At 57.8% G+C, this 20,919-nt stretch overlaps 1 protein-coding gene across 2 annotated transcripts in view; it reads right to left on the bottom strand.

The window, feature by feature from the left end:
* Window positions 1–20,919, bottom strand: part of LOC116938457 (uncharacterized) — a 77,570-nt gene that overhangs the window by 45,259 nt on the left and 11,392 nt on the right. For both annotated transcript variants that reach the window (XM_076055630.1, XM_076055631.1), the window contains exons 3-7: window positions 20,547–20,663; window positions 16,276–16,479; window positions 8,748–8,992; window positions 4,896–5,043; window positions 1,082–1,219 (exon numbers count right to left, since the gene is read on the bottom strand). In XM_076055630.1, coding sequence (XP_075911745.1) covers window positions 1,082–1,219; window positions 4,896–5,043; window positions 8,748–8,992; window positions 16,276–16,479; window positions 20,547–20,663 — 852 coding nt within the window. The remainder of the gene's footprint in view (window positions 1–1,081; window positions 1,220–4,895; window positions 5,044–8,747; window positions 8,993–16,275; window positions 16,480–20,546; window positions 20,664–20,919) is intronic.

Below are 20,919 nucleotides of genomic sequence, written 5' to 3'. Positions count from 1 at the left end.
TGACCAGGGCTGACCGTGAGGGTGACCAGGCTGACCAGGGTGACCAGTGTGGCCGTGAGGCTGACCAGGCTGACCAGGGTGACCAGGGTGGCCGTGAGTGTGACCAGGCTGACCAGGGTGACAGTGAGGCTGACCAGGGCTGACCCCTCACGGCTTCCCACACCACCCCCCACTACCCTCCTCACCTTGGCCTGTTCCTGCTGCAGCTGCTGCTGTGACCAGGCTGACCAGGGTGGCCGTGAGGGTGACCAGGGTGACCAGGCTGACCAGGGTGGCCGTGAGGGTGACCAGGGTGACCAGGGTGACCAGGGTGACCAGGCTGACCAGGGTGACCGTGAGTGTGACCAGGCTGACCAGGCTGACCGTGAGTGTGACCAGGGCTGACCAGGGTGACCAGGCTGACCAGGGTGACCGTGAGTGTGACCAGGCTGACCAGGCTGACCGTGAGTGTGACCAGGGCTGACCAGGGTGACCAGGCTGACCGTGAGGGTGACCAGGCTGACCAGGGTGACCGTGAGGCTGACCAGGGCTGACCCCTCACGGCTTCCCACACACCCCCCCCACTACCCTCCTCACCTTGGCCTGTTCCTGCTGCAGCTGCTGCTGGTCACAGCTGCTGCTGTGACCAGGCTGACCAGGGTGGCCGTGAGTGTGACCAGGGTGACCAGGGTGACCAGGGTGACAGTGAGTGTGACCAGGCTGACCAGGGTGACCAGGGTGACAGTGAGTGTGACCAGGGTGGCCGTGAGGGTGACCAGGGTGACCAGGGTGACCGTGAGTGTGACCAGGCTGACCAGGCTGACCAGGGTGACCGTGAGTGTGACCAGGCTGACCAGAGTGACAGTGAGGCTGACCAGGGTGACAGTGAGGGTGACCAGGCTGACCAGAGTGACAGTGAGGCTGACCAGGGTGGCCGTGAGGGTGACCAGGCTGACCAGGCTGACCGTGAGGGTGACCAGGCTGACCAGGCTGACCAGGCTGACCAGGCTGACCGTGAGGGTGACCAGGGTGACCAGGCTGACCAGGCTGACCAGGGCTGACCCTCACGGCTTCCCACACCACCCCCCACTACCCTCCTCACCTTGGCCTGTTCCTGCTGCAGCTGCTGCTGCAGACGCTGCTTGTCATCACGCAGTTGCCGATTCGACTCGGTGAGGATGCTGAGAGTCTCCACCTTCTGCATCAGCTCCCCGTGCTGGGCAAGAGACTTCGCATTGAGCTGCGGGCACGGTGAGGGGGAGGTGGTGAGGGAGAGGTGGTGAGGGTGAGGGAGAGGTGGTGAGGGTGAGGCGGTGAGGATGCTGAGAGTCTCCACCTTCTGCATCAGCTCCCCGTGCTGGGCAAGAGACTTCGCATTGAGCTGCGAGCACGGTGAGGGAGAGGTGGTGAGGGTGAGGGAGAGGTGGTGAGGGAGAGGGAGAGGTGGTGAGGGAGAGGTGGTGAGGGTGACGGAGAGGTGGTGAGGGTGAGGTGGTGAGGGTGAGGGAGAGGTGGTGAGGGTGAGGGAGAGGTGGTGAGGGTGAGGTGGTGAGGGTGACGGAGAGGTGGTGAGGGAGAGGGAGAGGTGGTGAGGGTGAGGCGGTGAGGATGCTGAGAGTCTCCACCTTCTGCATCAGCTCCCCGTGCTGGGCAAGAGACTTCGCATTGAGCTGCAGGCACGGTGAGGGAGAGGTGGTGAGGGAGAGGTGGTGAGGGTGAGGTGGTGAGGGAGAGGTGGTGAGGGTGAGGTGGTGAGGGAGAGGTGGTGAGGGAGAGGGAGAGGTGGTGAGGGTGAGGGAGAGGTGGTGAGGGTGAGGTGGTGAGGGAGAGGGAGAGGTGGTGAGGGTGAGGTGGTGAGGGAGAGGTGGTGAGGGTGAGGTGGTGAGGGAGAGGTGGTGAGGGAGAGGGAGAGGTGGTGAGGGTGAGGGAGAGGTGGTGAGGGTGAGGTGGTGAGGGTGAGGGAGAGGTGGTGAGGGAGAGGTGGTGAGGGAGAGGGAGAGGTGGTGAGGGAGAGGTGGTGAGGGAGAGGGAGAGGTGGTGAGGGAGAGGTGGTGAGGGTGAGGGAGAGGTGGTGAGGGAGAGGTGGTGAGGGAGAGGTGGTGAGGGTGAGGGAGAGGTGGTGAGGGTGAGGTGGTGAGGGTGAGGGAGAGGTGGTGAGGGTGAGGGAGAGGTGGTGAGGGAGAGGTGGTGAGGATGCTGAGAGTCTCCACCTTCTGCATCAGCTCCCCGTGCTGGGCAAGAGACTTCGCATTGAGCTGCGGGCACGGTGAGGGAGAGGTGGTGAGGGAGAGGTGGTGAGGGTGAGGTGGTGAGGGTGAGGGAGAGGTGGTGAGGGTGAGGTGGTGAGGGAGAGGTGGTGAGGGTGATGGTGAGGTGGTGAGGATGGTGGTGAGGTGGTGAGGATGGTGGTGAGGATGTCAGCGTATTCTCGTCACTGGCGTTGGCCGTGAGCGGGAATCGAACTCGGCACTCTGCAGGTATCGTAGCGCTAACCCCACCACACAGACACCACACACACACAGACACACACAGACACACACAGACACACACAGACACACCACACACACACACAGACACACCACACACAGACACTCCACACACACACACACACAGACACACCACACACACACACCACACACAGACACTCCACACACACACAGACACTACACACACACACACACAGACACTACACACACACACAGACACTACACACACACCACACACAGACACTACACACACACCACACACAGACACTACACACACACACACACAGACACTACACACACACCACACACAGACACTACACACACACACACACACAGACACTACACACACACACACACAGACACTACACACACACACAGACACTACACACACACACAAACACACCACACACACACAGACACACACAGACACACACACACAAACACACACCAAACACACACAGACACACCACACACACACAGACACATAGACACACACACAGACACACACAGACACACACACAGACACTCCACACACACACACAGACACACCACACACACCACACAGACACTCCACACACACAGACACACACACAGACACTCCACACACACACACAGACACACCACACACACCACACAGACACTCCACACACACAGACACACACACAGACACTCCACACACACAGACACACACACACACCACACACAGACACACACACACCACACAGACACTCCACACACACACAGACACACCACACACAGACACTCCACACACACACACACAGACACACACACAGACACATAGACACACACACAGACACACACAGACACACACACAGACACACACACAGACACATAGACACACACACAGACACACACAGACACACACACAGACACTCCACACACACACACAGATACACACATACATACACACACATACACATACATACACACACATACACACACAGTGACACACACACACAGACACACACACAGACACACCACACACACACCACACACACACAGACACACCACACACAGACACACACACACAGACACACCACACACACACCACACACACCACACAGACACTCCACACACACAGACACACACACAGACACTCCACACACACACAGACACTCCACACACAGACACACACACAGACACTCCACACACACACACAGACACACCACACACACACAGACACACCACACACACCACACAGACACTCCACACACACACACACACAGACACACCACATACACACAGACACTACACACACACACAGACACTCCACACACACACAGACACTCCACACACACACAGACACTCCACACAGACACACACACACACACACAGACACACCACACACAGACACTCCACACACACACACACAGACACTCCACACAGACACTCCACACACAACAACAACAATAATCGCCATTCGCCACTAAGTGGCGGTGACGTCACCACGACGCTTGTGCCAGGCTATGTGCACCCTGAGGCCACGTGAAGTGTCGAACGCCCGCTGGCAGGAGGTCACGGGGCAGACCCAGGTGCCACGGGTCGACTAAAAAGGATTATTCAACATCGCCTTGCCAGGCACGCTGAGGAGAGGCTTGCGGAGCCCCAATGCGGTTTCAGGAAAGGGCGGTCCTGCACAGATGCCATATTTTCTGTCCGTCTGCTACAGCAGAGGTGTTGGGAATTCCAACAAGACCTACATCTCTGCTTTATTGACCTGGTCAAGGCCTATGATACCATCAGTAGGCCTGGGCTCTGGGTTGTTCTTTTGGAGTCCCTGACCCTCTGCTCACGATCACACCACCCACACACACAGACACACACCACCCACACACACCCACACACACACACAGACACACCACCCACTCACCCCACACACACCACCCACTCACCCCACACACACCACCCACACACACCCACACACCACCCACTCACACACAGACACACCACCCACACACACCCACACACACCACCCACGCAGACACACCACCCACTCACGCAGACACACCACCCACTCACACCACCCACACACCACCCACTCACCCCACACACACCACCCACACACACCACCCACACACACCCACACACACCACCCACTCACACAGACACACCACCCACTCACGCAGACACACCACCCACACCACCCACCCACACACCCACAGACACACCCACACCACCCACCCACACCACACACACCACCCACACACAACCACCCACCCACACCACCCACACCACCCACACACACCACACACCACCCACACACACCCACCCACACACACCACCCACTCACACCGACACACCACCCACTCACGCAGACACACCACCCACTCACACACACACCACCCACCCACACCACCCACACCACCCACACCACCCACACCACCCACACCACCCACACCACCCACCCACCTGCACGCTCTCCCTCTGCGTGGCCAGGCTGCTCTGAGTGTCTGCCAGCTGTCGCTCCAGCTGAGTGACGCGATGCTTCTGCCTCACGCCCTCGGCCTGCGACACCTCCAGGCGAGTCTCCGCTATCTCCTTCTCCCTGCGCATGAACCTGGTGGGTGGTGTCAGTGGCACAGAGGCAGTGGTGGTGTCAGTGGCACAGAGGCGGCGGTGTCAGTGGCACAGAGGCGGTGGTGGTGTCAGTGGCACAGAGGCGGTGGTGTCAGTGGCACAGAGGCGGTGGTGTCAGTGGCACAGAGGCGGTGGTGTCAGTGGCACAGAGGCGGTGGTGTCAGTGGCACAGAGGCGGCGGTGTCAGTGGCACAGAGGCGGTGGTGTCAGTGGCACAGAGGCGGTGGTGTCAGTGGCACAGAGGCGGTGGTGTCAGTGGCACAGAGGCGGTGGTGTCAGTGGCACAGAGGCGGTGGTGTCAGTGGCACAGAGGCGGTGGTGTCAGTGGCACAGAGGTGGTGGTGTCAGTGGCACAGAGGTGGCGGTGTCAGTGGCACAGAGGCGGTGGTGTCAGTGGCACAGAGGCGGTGGTGTCAGAGGCACAGAGGCGGTGGTGTCAGTGGCACAGAGGCGGTGGTGTCAGTGGCACAGAGGCGGTGGTGTCAGTGGCACAGAGGTGGTGGTGTCAGTGGCACAGAGGCGGTGGTGTCAGTGGCACAGAGGCGGTGGTGTCAGTGGCACAGAGGTGGTGGTGTCAGTGGCACAGAGGTGGCGGTGTCAGTGGCACAGAGGTGGTGGTGTCAGTGGCACAGAGGCGGCGGTGTCAGTGGCTCAGAGGTGGTGGTGTCAGTGGCACAGAGGCGGTGGTGTCAGTGGCACAGAGGTGGTGGTGTCAGTGGCACAGAGGTGGCGGTGTCAGTGGCACAGAGGTGGTGGTGTCAGTGGCACAGAGGCGGCGGTGTCAGTGGCACAGAGGCGGTGGTGTCAGTGGCACAGAGGCGGTGGTGTCAGTGGCACAGAGGTGGCGGTGTCAGTGGCACAGAGGCGGTGGTGGTGTCAGCGGCACAGAGGCGGTGGTGTCAGTGGCACAGAGGTGGTGGGCGGTGTCAGTGGCACAGAGGCGGTGGTGTCAGTGGCTCAGAGGCGGTGGTGTCAGTGGCACAGAGGCGGTGGTGTCAGTGGCACAGAGGTGGTGGTGTCAGTGGCACAGAGGTGGCGGTGTCAGTGGCACAGAGGTGGTGGTGTCAGTGGCACAGAGGCGGCGGTGTCAGTGGCACAGAGGCGGCGGTGTCAGTGGCTCAGAGGCGGTGGTGTCAGTGGCACAGAGGCGGTGGTGTCAGTGGCACAGAGGCGGTGGTGTCAGTGGCACAGAGGCGGCGGTGTCAGTGGCACAGAGGCGGTGGTGTCAGTGGCACAGAGGCGGTGGTGTCAGTGGCACAGAGGCGGTGGTGTCAGTGGCACAGAGGCGGTGGTGTCAGTGGCACAGAGGCGGCGGTGGTGTCAGTGGCACAGAGGTGGTGGTGTCAGTGGCACAGAGGTGGCGGTGTCAGTGGCAGAGGCGGTGGTGTCAGTGGCACAGAGGCGGTGGTGTCAGAGGCACAGAGGCGGTGGTGTCAGTGGCACAGAGGTGGTGGTGTCAGTGGCACAGAGGCGGTGGTGTCAGTGGCACAGAGGTGGTGGTGTCAGTGGCACAGAGGTGGTGGTGTCAGTGGCACAGAGGCGGTGGTGTCAGTGGCACAGAGGTGGTGGTGTCAGTGGCACAGAGGCGGTGGTGTCAGTGGCACAGAGGCGGTGGTGTCAGTGGCACAGAGGTGGTGGTGTCAGTGGCACAGAGGTGGCGGTGGCAGTGGCACAGAGGCGGTGGTGTCAGTGGCACAGAGGCGGCGGTGTCAGTGGCACAGAGGCGGTGGTGTCAGTGGCACAGAGGTGGTGGTGTCAGTGGCACAGAGGCGGCGGTGTCAGTGGCTCAGAGGCGGTGGTGTCAGTGGCACAGAGGTGGTGGCGTCAGTGGCACAGAGACGGCGGTGTCAGTGGCACAGAGGCGGTGGCGTCAGTGGCACAGAGGCGGTGGTGTCAGTGGCACAGAGGCGGTGGCGTCAGTGGCACAGAGGCGGTGGCGTCAGTGGCACAGAGGCGGTGGTGTCAGTGGCACAGAGGCGGCGGTGTCAGTGGCACAGAGGCGGCGGTGTCAGTGGCACAGAGGCGGTGGTGTCAGTGGCACAGAGGTGGTGGTGGGTGGTGTCAGTGGCACAGAGGCGGTGGTGTCAGTGGCACAAAGGCGGTGGTGTCAGTGGCACAGAGGCGGCGGTGTCAGTGGAACAGAGGCGGTGGCGTCAGTGGCACAGAGGTGGTGGTGTCAGTGGCACAGAGGCAGTGGTGGTGTCAGTGGCACAGAGGCGGTGGTGTCAGTGGCACAGAGGCGGTGGTGTCAGTGGCACAGAGGTGGTGGTGGGTGGTGTCAGTGGCACAGAGGCGGTGGTGTCAGTGGCACAGAGGCGGTGGTGTCAGTGGCACAGAGGTGGTGGTGTCAGTGGCACAGAGGCGGTGGTGTCACTAGCACAGAGGTGGTGGTGGGTGGTGTCAGTGGCACAGAGGCGGTGGTGTCAGTGGCACAGAGGCGGTGGTGTCAGTGGCACAGAGGCGGTGGTGTCACTGGCACAGAGGCGGCGGTGTCAGTGGCACAGAGGTGGTGGTGTCAGTGGCACAGAGGCGGTGGTGGTGTCAGTGGCACAGAGGTGGTGGTGTCAGTGGCACAGAGGTGGCGGTGTCAGTGGCACAGAGGCGGTGGTGTCAGTGGCACAGAGGCGGTGGTGTCAGAGGCACAGAGGCGGTGGTGTCAGTGGCACAGAGGTGGTGGTGTCAGTGGCACAGAGGCGGTGGTGTCAGTGGCACAGAGGCGGTGGTGTCAGTGGCACAGAGGCGGCGGTGTCAGTGGCACAGAGACGGCGGTGTCAGTGGCACAGAGGCGGTGGTGGGTGGTGTCAGTGGCACAGAGGCGGTGGTGTCACTGGCACAGAGGCGGTGGCGTCAGTGGCACAGAGGCGGTGGTGTCAGTGGCACAGAGGCGGCGGTGTCAGTGGCACAGAGGCGGCGGTGTCAGTGGCACAGAGGCGGTGGTGGGTGGTGTCAGTGGCACAGAGGCGGTGGTGTCACTGGCACAGAGGTGGCGGTGTCAGTGGCACAGAGGTGGTGGTGTCAGTGGCACAGAGGCGGTGGTGTCAGTGGCACAGAGGCGGTGGTGTCAGTGGCACAGAGGCGGTGGTGTCAGTGGCACAGAGGCGGCGGTGTCAGTGGCACAGAGGTGGCGGTGTCAGTGGCTCATGCAGGAGCTCACCCACCCACTCACCCACCCACTCTCCTGATGACCCCCACCCACCAAGTCACTCACCCACCCGCCCGCCCACCCACCCACCCAATCACCCTCCTGAAATCCCACCCACCAAATCACTCACCCCACTACTCGCCCACAATGTCACCCACCCACTCACTCACCCTCCCACCCTCCTGAAATCCCACCCACCAAATCACTCACCCCACTACTCGCCCACAATGTCACCCACCCACTCACTCACTCACCCTCCCACCCTCCTGAAATCCCACCCACCAAATCACTCACCCCACTACTCGCCCACAATGTCACCCGCCCACCCACTCACCCTCCTGAAATCCCACCCACCAAATCACTCACCCCACCACTCGCCCACAAAGCCACCCTCCCACCCTCCTGAAATCCCACCCACCAAATCACTCACCCCACTACTCGCCCACAAAGTCACCCACCCACTCACCCTCCCACCCACCAAATCACTCACCCCACCACTCGCCCACAAAGCCACCCGCCCGCCCGCCCGCCCACCCACTCACCTGAGTAGTTCTAAAAGCCTCTCGCTGCCATCCTCAATGCCGGGCTCCGGCTGTCCGTCAGCAGCTGTACCAGCTGCTACTGCTGCTGCTGTTGCTGCTGCTCCACTGCTGCTGCTGCCGCTGATGCTGGCAGAGGTCTTGACGGCTGCCAGCATCTGCTGGCTCACGGTCTCCAGCTGCGAGTGCAGCAGGGAGTTCTGCTGCTGCAGCTCCTCCACTCGTGAGGCCAGGCGGGCCACCTCCTCCTGGGGTGGGTGGGTGGGTGGGTAAGGGTCAGTGGGTGAGAGGGTGGATAAGGGTCAGTGGGTGGGAAGGAGGGTGGGTAGGTGAGGAGGTGGGTGAGAGGGTGGGTGGGTGGGTGAGTGAGAGAGTGGGTGGGTGGGTGGGTAAGGGTCAGTGGGTGGGAGGGTGGGTGGGTAGGAAGGAGGGTGGGTTGGTGGGTGAGAGGGTGAGTGAGAGGGTGGGTGAGAGGGTGAGTGAGAGGGTGGGTGAGAGGGTGAGTGGGTGGGTGAGAGGGTGGGTGGGTGAGAGGGTGGGTGAGAGGGTGGGTTGGTGGGTGAGAGGGTGGGTGGGTGAGTGGGTAAGGGTCAGTGGGTGGGTGGGTAAGGGTCAGTGGGTGGGAGGGTGGGTGGGTAGGAAGGAGGGTGGGTAGGTGAGTGAGAGGGTGGGTGGGTGAGAGGGTGGGTGGGTGGGTGGGTGAGAGGGTGGGTAGGAAGGAGGGTGGATGGGTAGGAAGGAGGGTGGGTGAGAGGGTGGGTGGGTGAGAGGGTGGTGGGTGGGTAGGAAGGTGGGTAGGTGAGAGGGTGGGTAGGTGAGAGGGTGGGTGAGAGGGTGGGTGGGTGAGGGGGTGGGTGAGAGGGTGGGTGGGTGAGTGAGAGGGTGGGTGGGTGAGAGGGTGGTGGGTGGGCAGGAAGGAGGGTGGGTTGGTGGGTGAGAGGGTGAGTGAGAGGGTGGGTGAGAGGGTGAGTGAGAGGGTGGGTGAGAGGGTGAGTGGGTGGGTGAGAGGGTGGGTGGGTGAGAGGGTGGGTGAGAGGGTGGGTTGGTGGGTGAGAGGGTGGGTGGGTGAGTGGGTAAGGGTCAGTGGGTGGGTGGGTAAGGGTCAGTGGGTGGGAGGGTGGGTGGGTAGGAAGGAGGGTGGGTAGGTGAGTGAGAGGGTGGGTGGGTGAGAGGGTGGGTGGGTGGGTGGGTGAGAGGGTGGGTAGGAAGGAGGGTGGATGGGTAGGAAGGAGGGTGGGTGAGAGGGTGGGTGGGTGAGAGGGTGGTGGGTGGGTAGGAAGGTGGGTAGGTGAGAGGGTGGGTAGGTGAGAGGGTGGGTGAGAGGGTGGGTGGGTGAGGGGGTGGGTGAGAGGGTGGGTGGGTGGGTGGGTGAGGGTGGGTGAGAGGGTGGTGGGTGGGTAGGTGAGGTAGGTGGGGGGGTGGTGAGGAGGTGGGTGGGTGGGGGAGTGAGTGAGGTGGGTGGGTGGGTGGAGGGTGGGTGGGAGGGGGTGGGTAGGTGGAGGGTGGAGGGTGGGTGGTGGAGAGGGTGGGAGTGGGTAGGTGGGAGGGTGAGTGGGTGTAGGTGTGGGGGGGTGGGTGAGAGGGTGGGTAGGTGAGAGGGGTGGGGGTGGGGGGGTGGGTGGGTGAGGGGGTGGATGGTAGGTGTCAACGCAGCTCCCAATAATCACCGTCACATTATTTTCATAGCTTTTACTTTGGTTGATAATAATCGAAAACGCACGGCTAAGCCGCGTTTTGTTTGATCGAGCACGGAGCTAGGCTGATCATTTCATCCAAATTGTCCCGTGGCTGCTAACTGTTCGACTGGCATTTGTGCGAATTTTATCCAAATTGTCCCGTGGCTGCTAACTGTTCGACTGGCATTTGTGCGAATTTTATCCAAATTGTCCTGTGGCTGTTAGTGTTCGACTGGCATTTGTGCGAATTTTATCCAAATTGTCCCGTGGCTGCTAACTGTTCGACTGGCATTTGTGCGAATTTTATCCAAATTGTCCCCGTGGCTGCTAACTGTTCGACTGGCATTTGTGCGAATTTTATCCAAATTGTCCCGTGGCTGCTAACTGTTCGACTGGCATTTGTGCGAATTTTATCCAAATTGTCCTGTGGCTGTTAGTGTTCGACTGGCATTTGTGCGAATTTTATCCAAATTGTCCCGTGGCTGTTACTGTTCGACTGGCATTTGTGCGAATTTTATCCAAATTGTCCCGTGGCTGCTAACTGTTCGACCGGCATTTGTGCGAATTTTATCCAAATTGTCCCCGTGGCTGCTAACTGTTCGACTGGCATTTGTGCGAATTTTATCCAAATTGTCCCGTGGCTGTTACTGTTCGACTGGCATTTGTGCGAATTTTATCCAAATTGTCCCGTGGCTGCTAACTGTTCGACTGGCATTTGTGCGAATTTTATCCAAATTGTCCCGTGGCTGCTAACTGTTCGACTGGCATTTGTGCGAATTTTATCCAAATTGTCCCGTGGCTGTTACTGTTCGACTGGCATTTGTGCGAATTTTATCCAAATTGTCCCGTGGCTGCTAACTGTTCGACTGGCATTTGTGCGAATTTTATCCAAATTGTCCCGTGGCTGCTAACTGTTCGACTGGCATTTGTGCGAATTTTATCCAAATTGTCCCGTGGCTGTTACTGTTCGACTGGCATTTGTGCGAATTTTATCCAAATTGTCCCGTGGCTGCTAACTGTTCGACTGGCATTTGTGCGAATTTTATCCAAATTGTCCCCGTGGCTGCTAACTGTTCGACTGGCATTTGTGCGAATTTTATCCAAATTGTCCTGTGGCTGCTAACTGTTCAACTGGCATTTGTGCGAATTTTATCCAAATTGTCCCCGTGGCTGCTAACTGTTCGACTGGCATTTGTGCGAATTTTATCCAAATTGTCCCGTGGCTGCTAATGTTCGACTGGCATTTGTGCGAATTTTATCGAAATTGTCCCGTGGCTGCTAACTGTTCGACTGGCATTTGTGCGAATTTTATCCAAATTGTCCCCTGGGCTGTTACTGTTCGACTGGCATTTGTGCGAATTTTATCCAAATTGTCCCCGTGGCTGTTACTGTTCGACTGGCATTTGTGCGAATTTTATCCAAATTGTCCCCGTGGCTGCTAACTGTTCGACTGGCATTTGTCCGAATTTTATCCAAATTGTCCCGTGGCTGCTAACTGTTCGACTGGCATTTGTGCGAATTTTATCCAAATTGTCCCGTGGCTGCTAACTGTTCGACTGGCATTTGTGCGAATTTTATCCAAATTGTCCCCGTGGCTGCTAACTGTTCGACTGGCATTTGTGCGAATTTTATCCAAATTGTCCCCGTGGCTGCTAACTGTTCGACTGGCATTTGTGCGAATTTTATCCAAATTGTCCTGTGGCTGTTAGTGTTCGACTGGCATTTGTGCGAATTTTATCCAAATTGTCCCGTGGCTGCTAACTGTTCGACTGGCATTTGTGCGAATTTTATCCAAATTGTCCCCGTGGCTGCTAACTGTTCGACTGGCATTTGTGCGAATTTTATCCAAATTGTCCCGTGGCTGCTAACTGTTCGACTGGCATTTGTGCGAATTTTATCCAAATTGTCCTGTGGCTGTTAGTGTTCGACTGGCATTTGTGCGAATTTTATCCAAATTGTCCCGTGGCTGTTACTGTTCGACTGGCATTTGTGCGAATTTTATCCAAATTGTCCCGTGGCTGCTAACTGTTCGACCGGCATTTGTGCGAATTTTATCCAAATTGTCCCCGTGGCTGCTAACTGTTCGACTGGCATTTGTGCGAATTTTATCCAAATTGTCCCGTGGCTGTTACTGTTCGACTGGCATTTGTGCGAATTTTATCCAAATTGTCCCGTGGCTGCTAACTGTTCGACTGGCATTTGTGCGAATTTTATCCAAATTGTCCCGTGGCTGCTAACTGTTCGACTGGCATTTGTGCGAATTTTATCCAAATTGTCCCGTGGCTGTTACTGTTCGACTGGCATTTGTGCGAATTTTATCCAAATTGTCCCGTGGCTGCTAACTGTTCGACTGGCATTTGTGCGAATTTTATCCAAATTGTCCCGTGGCTGCTAACTGTTCGACTGGCATTTGTGCGAATTTTATCCAAATTGTCCCGTGGCTGTTACTGTTCGACTGGCATTTGTGCGAATTTTATCCAAATTGTCCCGTGGCTGCTAACTGTTCGACTGGCATTTGTGCGAATTTTATCCAAATTGTCCCCGTGGCTGCTAACTGTTCGACTGGCATTTGTGCGAATTTTATCCAAATTGTCCTGTGGCTGCTAACTGTTCAACTGGCATTTGTGCGAATTTTATCCAAATTGTCCCCGTGGCTGCTAACTGTTCGACTGGCATTTGTGCGAATTTTATCCAAATTGTCCCGTGGCTGCTAATGTTCGACTGGCATTTGTGCGAATTTTATCGAAATTGTCCCGTGGCTGCTAACTGTTCGACTGGCATTTGTGCGAATTTTATCCAAATTGTCCCCTGGGCTGTTACTGTTCGACTGGCATTTGTGCGAATTTTATCCAAATTGTCCCCGTGGCTGTTACTGTTCGACTGGCATTTGTGCGAATTTTATCCAAATTGTCCCCGTGGCTGCTAACTGTTCGACTGGCATTTGTCCGAATTTTATCCAAATTGTCCCGTGGCTGCTAACTGTTCGACTGGCATTTGTGCGAATTTTATCCAAATTGTCCCGTGGCTGCTAACTGTTCGACTGGCATTTGTGCGAATTTTATCCAAATTGTCCCCGTGGCTGCTAACTGTTCGACTGGCATTTGTGCGAATTTTATCCAAATTGTCCCCGTGGCTGCTAACTGTTCGACTGGCATTTGTGCGAATTTTATCCAAATTGTCCCCGTGGCTGCTAACTGTTCGACTGGCATTTGTGCAAATTTCATCCAAATTGTCCCGTGGCTGCTAACTGTTCGACTGGCATTTGTGCGAATTTCATCCAAATTGTCCCGTGGCTGCTAACTGTTCGACTGGCATTTGTGCGAATTTTATCCAAATTGTCCCGTGGCTGCTAACTGTTCGACTGGCATTTGTGCGAATTTTATCCAAATTGTCCCGTGGCTGCTAACTGTTCGACTGGCATTTGTCCGAATTTTATCCAAATTGTCCCGTGGCTGCTAACTGTTCGACTGCCATTTGTGCAAATTTTATCCAAATTGTCCCCGTGGCTGTTACTGTTCGACTGGCATTTGTGCGAATTTTATCCAAATTGTCCCCGTGGCTGCTAACTGTTCGACTGGCATTTGTGCGAATTTTATCCAAATTGTCCCCGTGGCTGCTAACTGTTCGACTGGCATTTGTGCGAATTTTATCCAAATTGTCCCGTGGCTGCTAACTGTTCGACTGGCATTTGTGCGAATTTTATCCAAATTGTCCCCGTGGCTGTTACTGTTCGACTGGCATTTGTGCGAATTTTATCCAAATTGTCCCGTGGCTGCTAACTGTTCGACTGGCATTTGTGCGAATTTCATCCAAATTGTCCCGTGGCTGCTAACTGTTCGACTGGCATTTGTGCGAATTTTATCCAAATTGTCCCGTGGCTGCTAACTGTTCGACTGGCATTTGTGCGAATTTTATCCAAATTGTCCCCGTGGCTGCTAACTGTTCGACTGGCATTTGTGCGAATTTTATCCAAATTGTCCCGTGGCTGTTACTGTTCGACTGGCATTTGTGCGAATTTTATCCAAATTGTCCCCGTGGCTGCTAACTGTTCGACTGGCATTTGTGCGAATTTTATCCAAATTGTCCCGTGGCTGCTAACTGTTCGACTGGCATTTGTGCGAATTTTATCCAAATTGTCCCGTGGCTGTTACTGTTCGACTGGCATTTGTGCGAATTTTATCCAAATTGTCCCCGTGGCTGCTAACTGTTCGACTGGCATTTGTGCGAATTTTATCCAAAATTGTCCCCGTGGCTGCTAACTGTTCGACTGGCATTTGTGCGAATTTTATCCAAATTGTCCCGTGGCTGCTAACTGTTCGACTGGCATTTGTGCGAATTTTATCCAAATTGTCCCCGTGGCTGTTACTGTTCGACTGGCATTTGTGCGAATTTTATCCAAAAGAACAAAGGCGAAGATCGCCCGTGTAGCCTTAACAGAATGTGGGGGCAAGTGGTGTTAGCTAGCGGCAACTATGAAGGCCGGTAACGGTGCACGAGGGGGGTGGGTGGCCAGCAACCACGCCCGGCCGCCTTTGTCTCCCCGGTGGTGATGTTTACTACACACCGCTACACCAGGTACTCGTTTGAGGCCGAGTCGGCCGAGGGGAGAGGCCCAGGGCCGGTTCAGATAATCGTCGATGGTGGTGTTGGCCGTGAGCGGGAATCGAACCCGGGTCGCCGGGGTTCGTAGCGCAGCGAGGCGCTAACCGCTACTACACTATTGCTCCCCACGAGACACACACACAGTGACACACACACACACAGTGACACACACACAGTGACACACACACACACAGTAACACACACAGTGACACACACAGTGACACACACAGTGACACACACAGTGACACACACACACAGTGACACACACACACACAGTGACACACACACAGTGACACACACAGTGACACACACAGTGACACACACAGTGACACACACAGTGACACACACACACAGTGACACACACACACAGTGACACACACACAGTGACACACAGTGACACACACAGTGACAAACACACAGTGACACACACACAGTGACACACACACACACACACAGTGACACACACACACACAGTAACTCACACCGAGAGACACACAGAGAGACACACACAGTGACACACACAGTGACACACACAGTGACACACACACAGTGACACACAGTGACAAACACACACACAGTGACACACACAGAGACACACAACACAGTGACACACACACACAGTGACACACACAGAGACACACACACAGTGACACACACACAGTGACACACACAGTGACACACACAGTGACACACAACACAGTGACACACACAGTGACACACAACAGTAACACACACACACAGTAACACACACACACAGTGACACACACACACACAGTAACACACACACAGTGACACACACACACAGTAACACACACACACAGTGACACACACACACAGTGACACACACACACAGTGACACACAACAGTAACACACACACACAGTAACACACACACACAGTGACACACACACACACAGTGACACACACACACAGTAACACACACACAGTGACACACACACACACAGTAACACACACACACAGTAACACACACACAGTAACACACACACACAGTAACACACACACACAGTAACACACACACACAGTAACACACACACACAGTAACACACACACACAGTAACTCACACAGAGAGACACACACAGTGACACACACACAGTGACACACACACAGTGACACACACACAGTAACACACACACACAGTAACTCACACACACACAGTAACACACACAGTAACACACACAGACACCCACCCCACCCACCCACCCCACCCCACCCACACCCCCTACCCCCACCACCTTCTGCGCCTGCTGCTGCTGCTCCACGTCAGCCCGCCGCCTGGCCAGCTCCATGGAGCTCCGGGCAGCCTCCTCCTGCGCCCCGCGGAGACGCCCCGAGGCGGAGCTGAGCTGGGCGCGGGCGGTGCGGAGGGCCTCGACGTCGGCCCCGTGAAGCACCACCTCCTTCTCGTAGCGCTCCTGGGCAGCACTGGCGGCTCGGGACTGGTGGGTGACACACACACACAGACACACACACACGCGGGGTGTGACACACACACACACACACACGGGGTGAGAGGGTGACACACACACACAGTGACATACACACGGGGTGAGAGGGTGGCACACACACACACAAGCGGGGTGAGAGGGTGACACACACAGTGACACACACACACACGGAGTGACACACACACACACAGTGACACACACACACACACGGGGTGACACACACACACACAGTGACACACACACACACACACGGGGTGACACACACACACACACACGGGGTGACACACACACACACACACGGGGTGACACACACACATACACGGGGTGACACACACACACACACACGGGGTGACACACACACACACACACGGGGTGACACACACACACACACACGGGGTGACACACACACACACACGGGGTGACACACACACACACGGGGTGACACACACACACACACGGGGTGACACACACACACACACACGGGGTGACACACACACACACACACGGGGTGACACACACACACACACACACGGGGTGACACACACACACACACACACGGGGTGACACACACACACACACACACAGACGGGGTGACACACACACACACGGGGTGACACACACACACACACACGGGGTGACACACACACACACACGGGGTGACACACACACACACACACACGGGGTGACACACACACACACACACGCGGGGTGACACACACACACACACGGGGTGACACACACACACACGGGGTGACACACACACACACACACACGGGGTGACACACACACACACACACGGGGTGACACACACACACGGGGTGACACACACACACACACGGGGTGACACACACACACACACACACGGGGTGACTGACACACACACACACACACGGGGTGACACACACGGTGACACACACACACACACACGGGGGGATATGACATGACGAACAACCCACACACGGGGTGACCACACACACACACACGGGGTGACTGACACACACACACACAGGGGTGACACACACACACACACACGGGGTGACACACACACACACACACGGGGTGACAACACACACACACACACGGGGTGACTGACACACACACACGGGGTGAACACACACACACACACACGGGGTGACACACACACACACACACGGGGTGAACACACACACACACACGGGGTGACACACACACACACACGGGGTGACACACACACACACACGGGGTGACACACACACACACACGGGGTACACACACACACACACACGGGGTGACACACACACACACACACGGGGTGACCACACACACACACACGGGGTGACTGACACACACACACGGGGTGACACACACACACACACACGGGGTGACACACACACACACACACGGGGTGACACACACACACACACGCGGGGTGACACACACACACACACGGGGTGACACACACACACACACGGGGTGACACACACACACACACACACGGGGTGACACACACACACACACACGGGGTGACACACACACACACACACGGTGACACACACACACACGGGGTAACACACACACACACACGGGGTGACACACACACACACACACGGGTGACACACACACACACACACGGGGTGACACACACACACACACAGGGTGACACACACACACACGAGGGTGACACACACACACACGGGGTGACACACCGGGGTGACACACACACACACAGGGTGACACACACACACACGGGGGTGAGAGGGTGACACACACACACCGACACACGGGGTACACACACACACACGGGGTGACACACACACACACACGGGGTGAGAGGGTGACACACACACACACACACGGGGTGACACACACACACACACGGGGTGACACACCACACACGGGGTGACACACGCACGGGGTGACACACACACACACACGGGGTGACACACACACGGGGTGAGAGGGTGACACACACACACACGAGGTGACACACACACACACACGGGGTGAGAGGGTGACACACACACACACACGGGGTGACACACGCCGGGGTGAGAGGGTGACACACACACACACGCGGGGTGAGAGGGTGACACACACACACACACGCGGGGTGAGAGGGTGACACACACACACACGCGGGGTGAGAGGGTGACACACACACACACGGGGTGAGAGGGTGACACACACACACGCGGGGTGAGAGGGTGACACACACACACACACACGCGGGGTGACACACACGCAGAGTGACACACACACAGAGTGACACACACACACAGAGTGACACACACACACACAGAGTGACACACACACAGAGTGACACACACAGAGTGACACACACAGTGACGCACACACACAGAGTGACACACACACACAAAGAGACACACACACAGAGTGACACACAAACGCAGAGTGAGAGGGTGACACACACACAGGGTGAGAGGGTGACACACACACAGAGTGACACACACACACGCGGGGTGAGAGGGTGACACACACACAGAGTGACACACAAACACAGAGTGACACACACACAGAGTGACACACACAGACAGGGGGTGAGAGTGTGACACACACACACACACAGTGACACACACGCACACAGAGTGACACACACAGAGTGACACACACGCACACAGAGTGACACACACACACAGTGACACACACGCGGGGTGAGAGGGTGACACACACGTGCACACACAGAGTGACACACACACGCACACAGAATGGGAGAGTGTGACACACACACAGAGAGTGTGACACACACACACAGAGTGTAACACACACACAGAGTGAGAGTGTGTGTGAGTGAGTGGGCGCGTGAGTGAATGGCTGGGTGAGCGAGTGGTGAGGTGAGTGGCTGGGTGAGCGAGTGGTGAGTGGCTGGGTGAGTGAGTGGCTGGGTGTGCAAGTGGTGAGTGGCTGGGTGAGTGGCTGGCTGAGTGGCTGGGTGAGTGGCTGGCTGAGTGTCTGGGTGAGCGAGTGATGAGTGGCTGGCTGGGTGGCTGGGTGAGCGAGTGGTGAGTGGCTGGGTGAGTGGCTGGGTGAGTGGATGGATGAGCGAGTGGCTGGGTGAGTGAGTGAGCGAGTGGCTGGGTGAGCGAGTGGGTGAGTGGCTGGGTGGGTGAGCGAGTGGCTGGGGTGAGCGAGTGGCTGGGTGGCTGGGTGAGCGAGTGGCTGAGCGAGCGAGTGGCTGGGCGAGCGAGTGGCTGGGTGAGCAATTGAGTGAGTGGCTGAGTGAGCGAGCGGCTGGGTGAGCGAGCTGCTGGGCGAGCGAGTGGCTGAGTGGCTGGGTGTGCGAGTGGCTGGGCGAGCGAGTGGGCGAGCGACTAGGTGAGCGAGTGGGCGAGCGACTAGGTGAGCGAGTGGCTGGGCGAGCGAGTGGGTGAGTGGCTGGGTGGGTGAGCGAGTGGCTGGGTGAGCGAGTGGCTGGGTGGCTGGGTGAGCGAGTGGCTGGGTGAGCGAGTGGCTGAGCGGCTGGGTGAGCGAGTGGCTGGGCGAGCGAGTGGCTGGGTGAGCGAGTGGGTGAGTGGCTGGGTGGGTGAGTGGGTGAGCGAGTGGCTGGGCGAGCGAGTGAGCGAGTGGCTGGGCGAGCGACTAGGTGAGCGAGTGGCTGGGTGGCTGGGTGAGCGAGTGGCTGGGTGAGCGAGTGGGTGAGTGGCTGGGTGGGTGAGCGAGTGGCTGGGTGAGCGAGTGGCTGGGTGAGCGAGTGGATGGGTGAGCGAGTGGGTGAGTGGCTGGGTGGGTGAGCGAGTGGGTGAGTGGCTGGGTGAGCGAGTGGCTGGGTGGGTGAGTGACTGGGTGAGCAAGTGGATGAGCGAGTGGCTGAGTGGCTGGGTGAGTGAGCGAGTGGGTGAGCGAGTGGCTGGGTGGGTGAGCGACTGGGTGAGCGAGTGGATGAGCGAGTGGCTGAGTGGCTGGGTGAGTGAGCGAGTGGGTGAGCGAGCGGCTGGGTGGGTGAGCGACTGGGTGAGCGAGTGGATGAGCGAGTGGCTGAGTGGCTGGGTGGGTGAGCGAGTGGGTGAGCGAGTGGCTGGGTGGGTGAGCGACTGGGTGAGCGAGTGGTGAGCGGCGCTCACCTGCTGCTGTAAGTCGCTCAGGGCGAGCTGCTCCTTGGCCTTGGCATCGGAGGCCTGGGCCAGAGCCGTCTCCAGCTCAGCCTGCAGGGAGCCCACGAGCTTCCTCATCTCTGCCGTCTACACGGGGGGGAGAGAGACACGGGGGAGAGAGACACGGGGGAGAGAGAGACACGGGGAGAGAGAGACACGGGGGGGAGACACGGGGGAGAGAGACACGGGGGGGAGAGACACGGGGGGAGAGAGACACGGGGGGGAGAGACACGGGGGGAGAGAGACACGGGGGGAGAGAGACACGGGGGGAGGGAGACACGGGGGAGAGAAACACGGGGGGAGGGAGACACGGGGGAGAGAAACACGGGGGTGAGAGACACGG

The sequence above is a fragment of the Petromyzon marinus genome, chromosome 72 (genome assembly GCF_048934315.1).
Source record: "Petromyzon marinus isolate PM22_M1 ecotype Great Lakes invasive population chromosome 72, UKy_Petmar_22M1.pri1.0, whole genome shotgun sequence".
In the NCBI taxonomy this organism is placed as follows: Eukaryota; Metazoa; Chordata; class Hyperoartia; order Petromyzontiformes; family Petromyzontidae; genus Petromyzon; species Petromyzon marinus.
The sequence above is the reverse complement of the archived record's forward strand: the minus strand, read 5'-3'. Positions and strand labels throughout refer to the sequence as shown.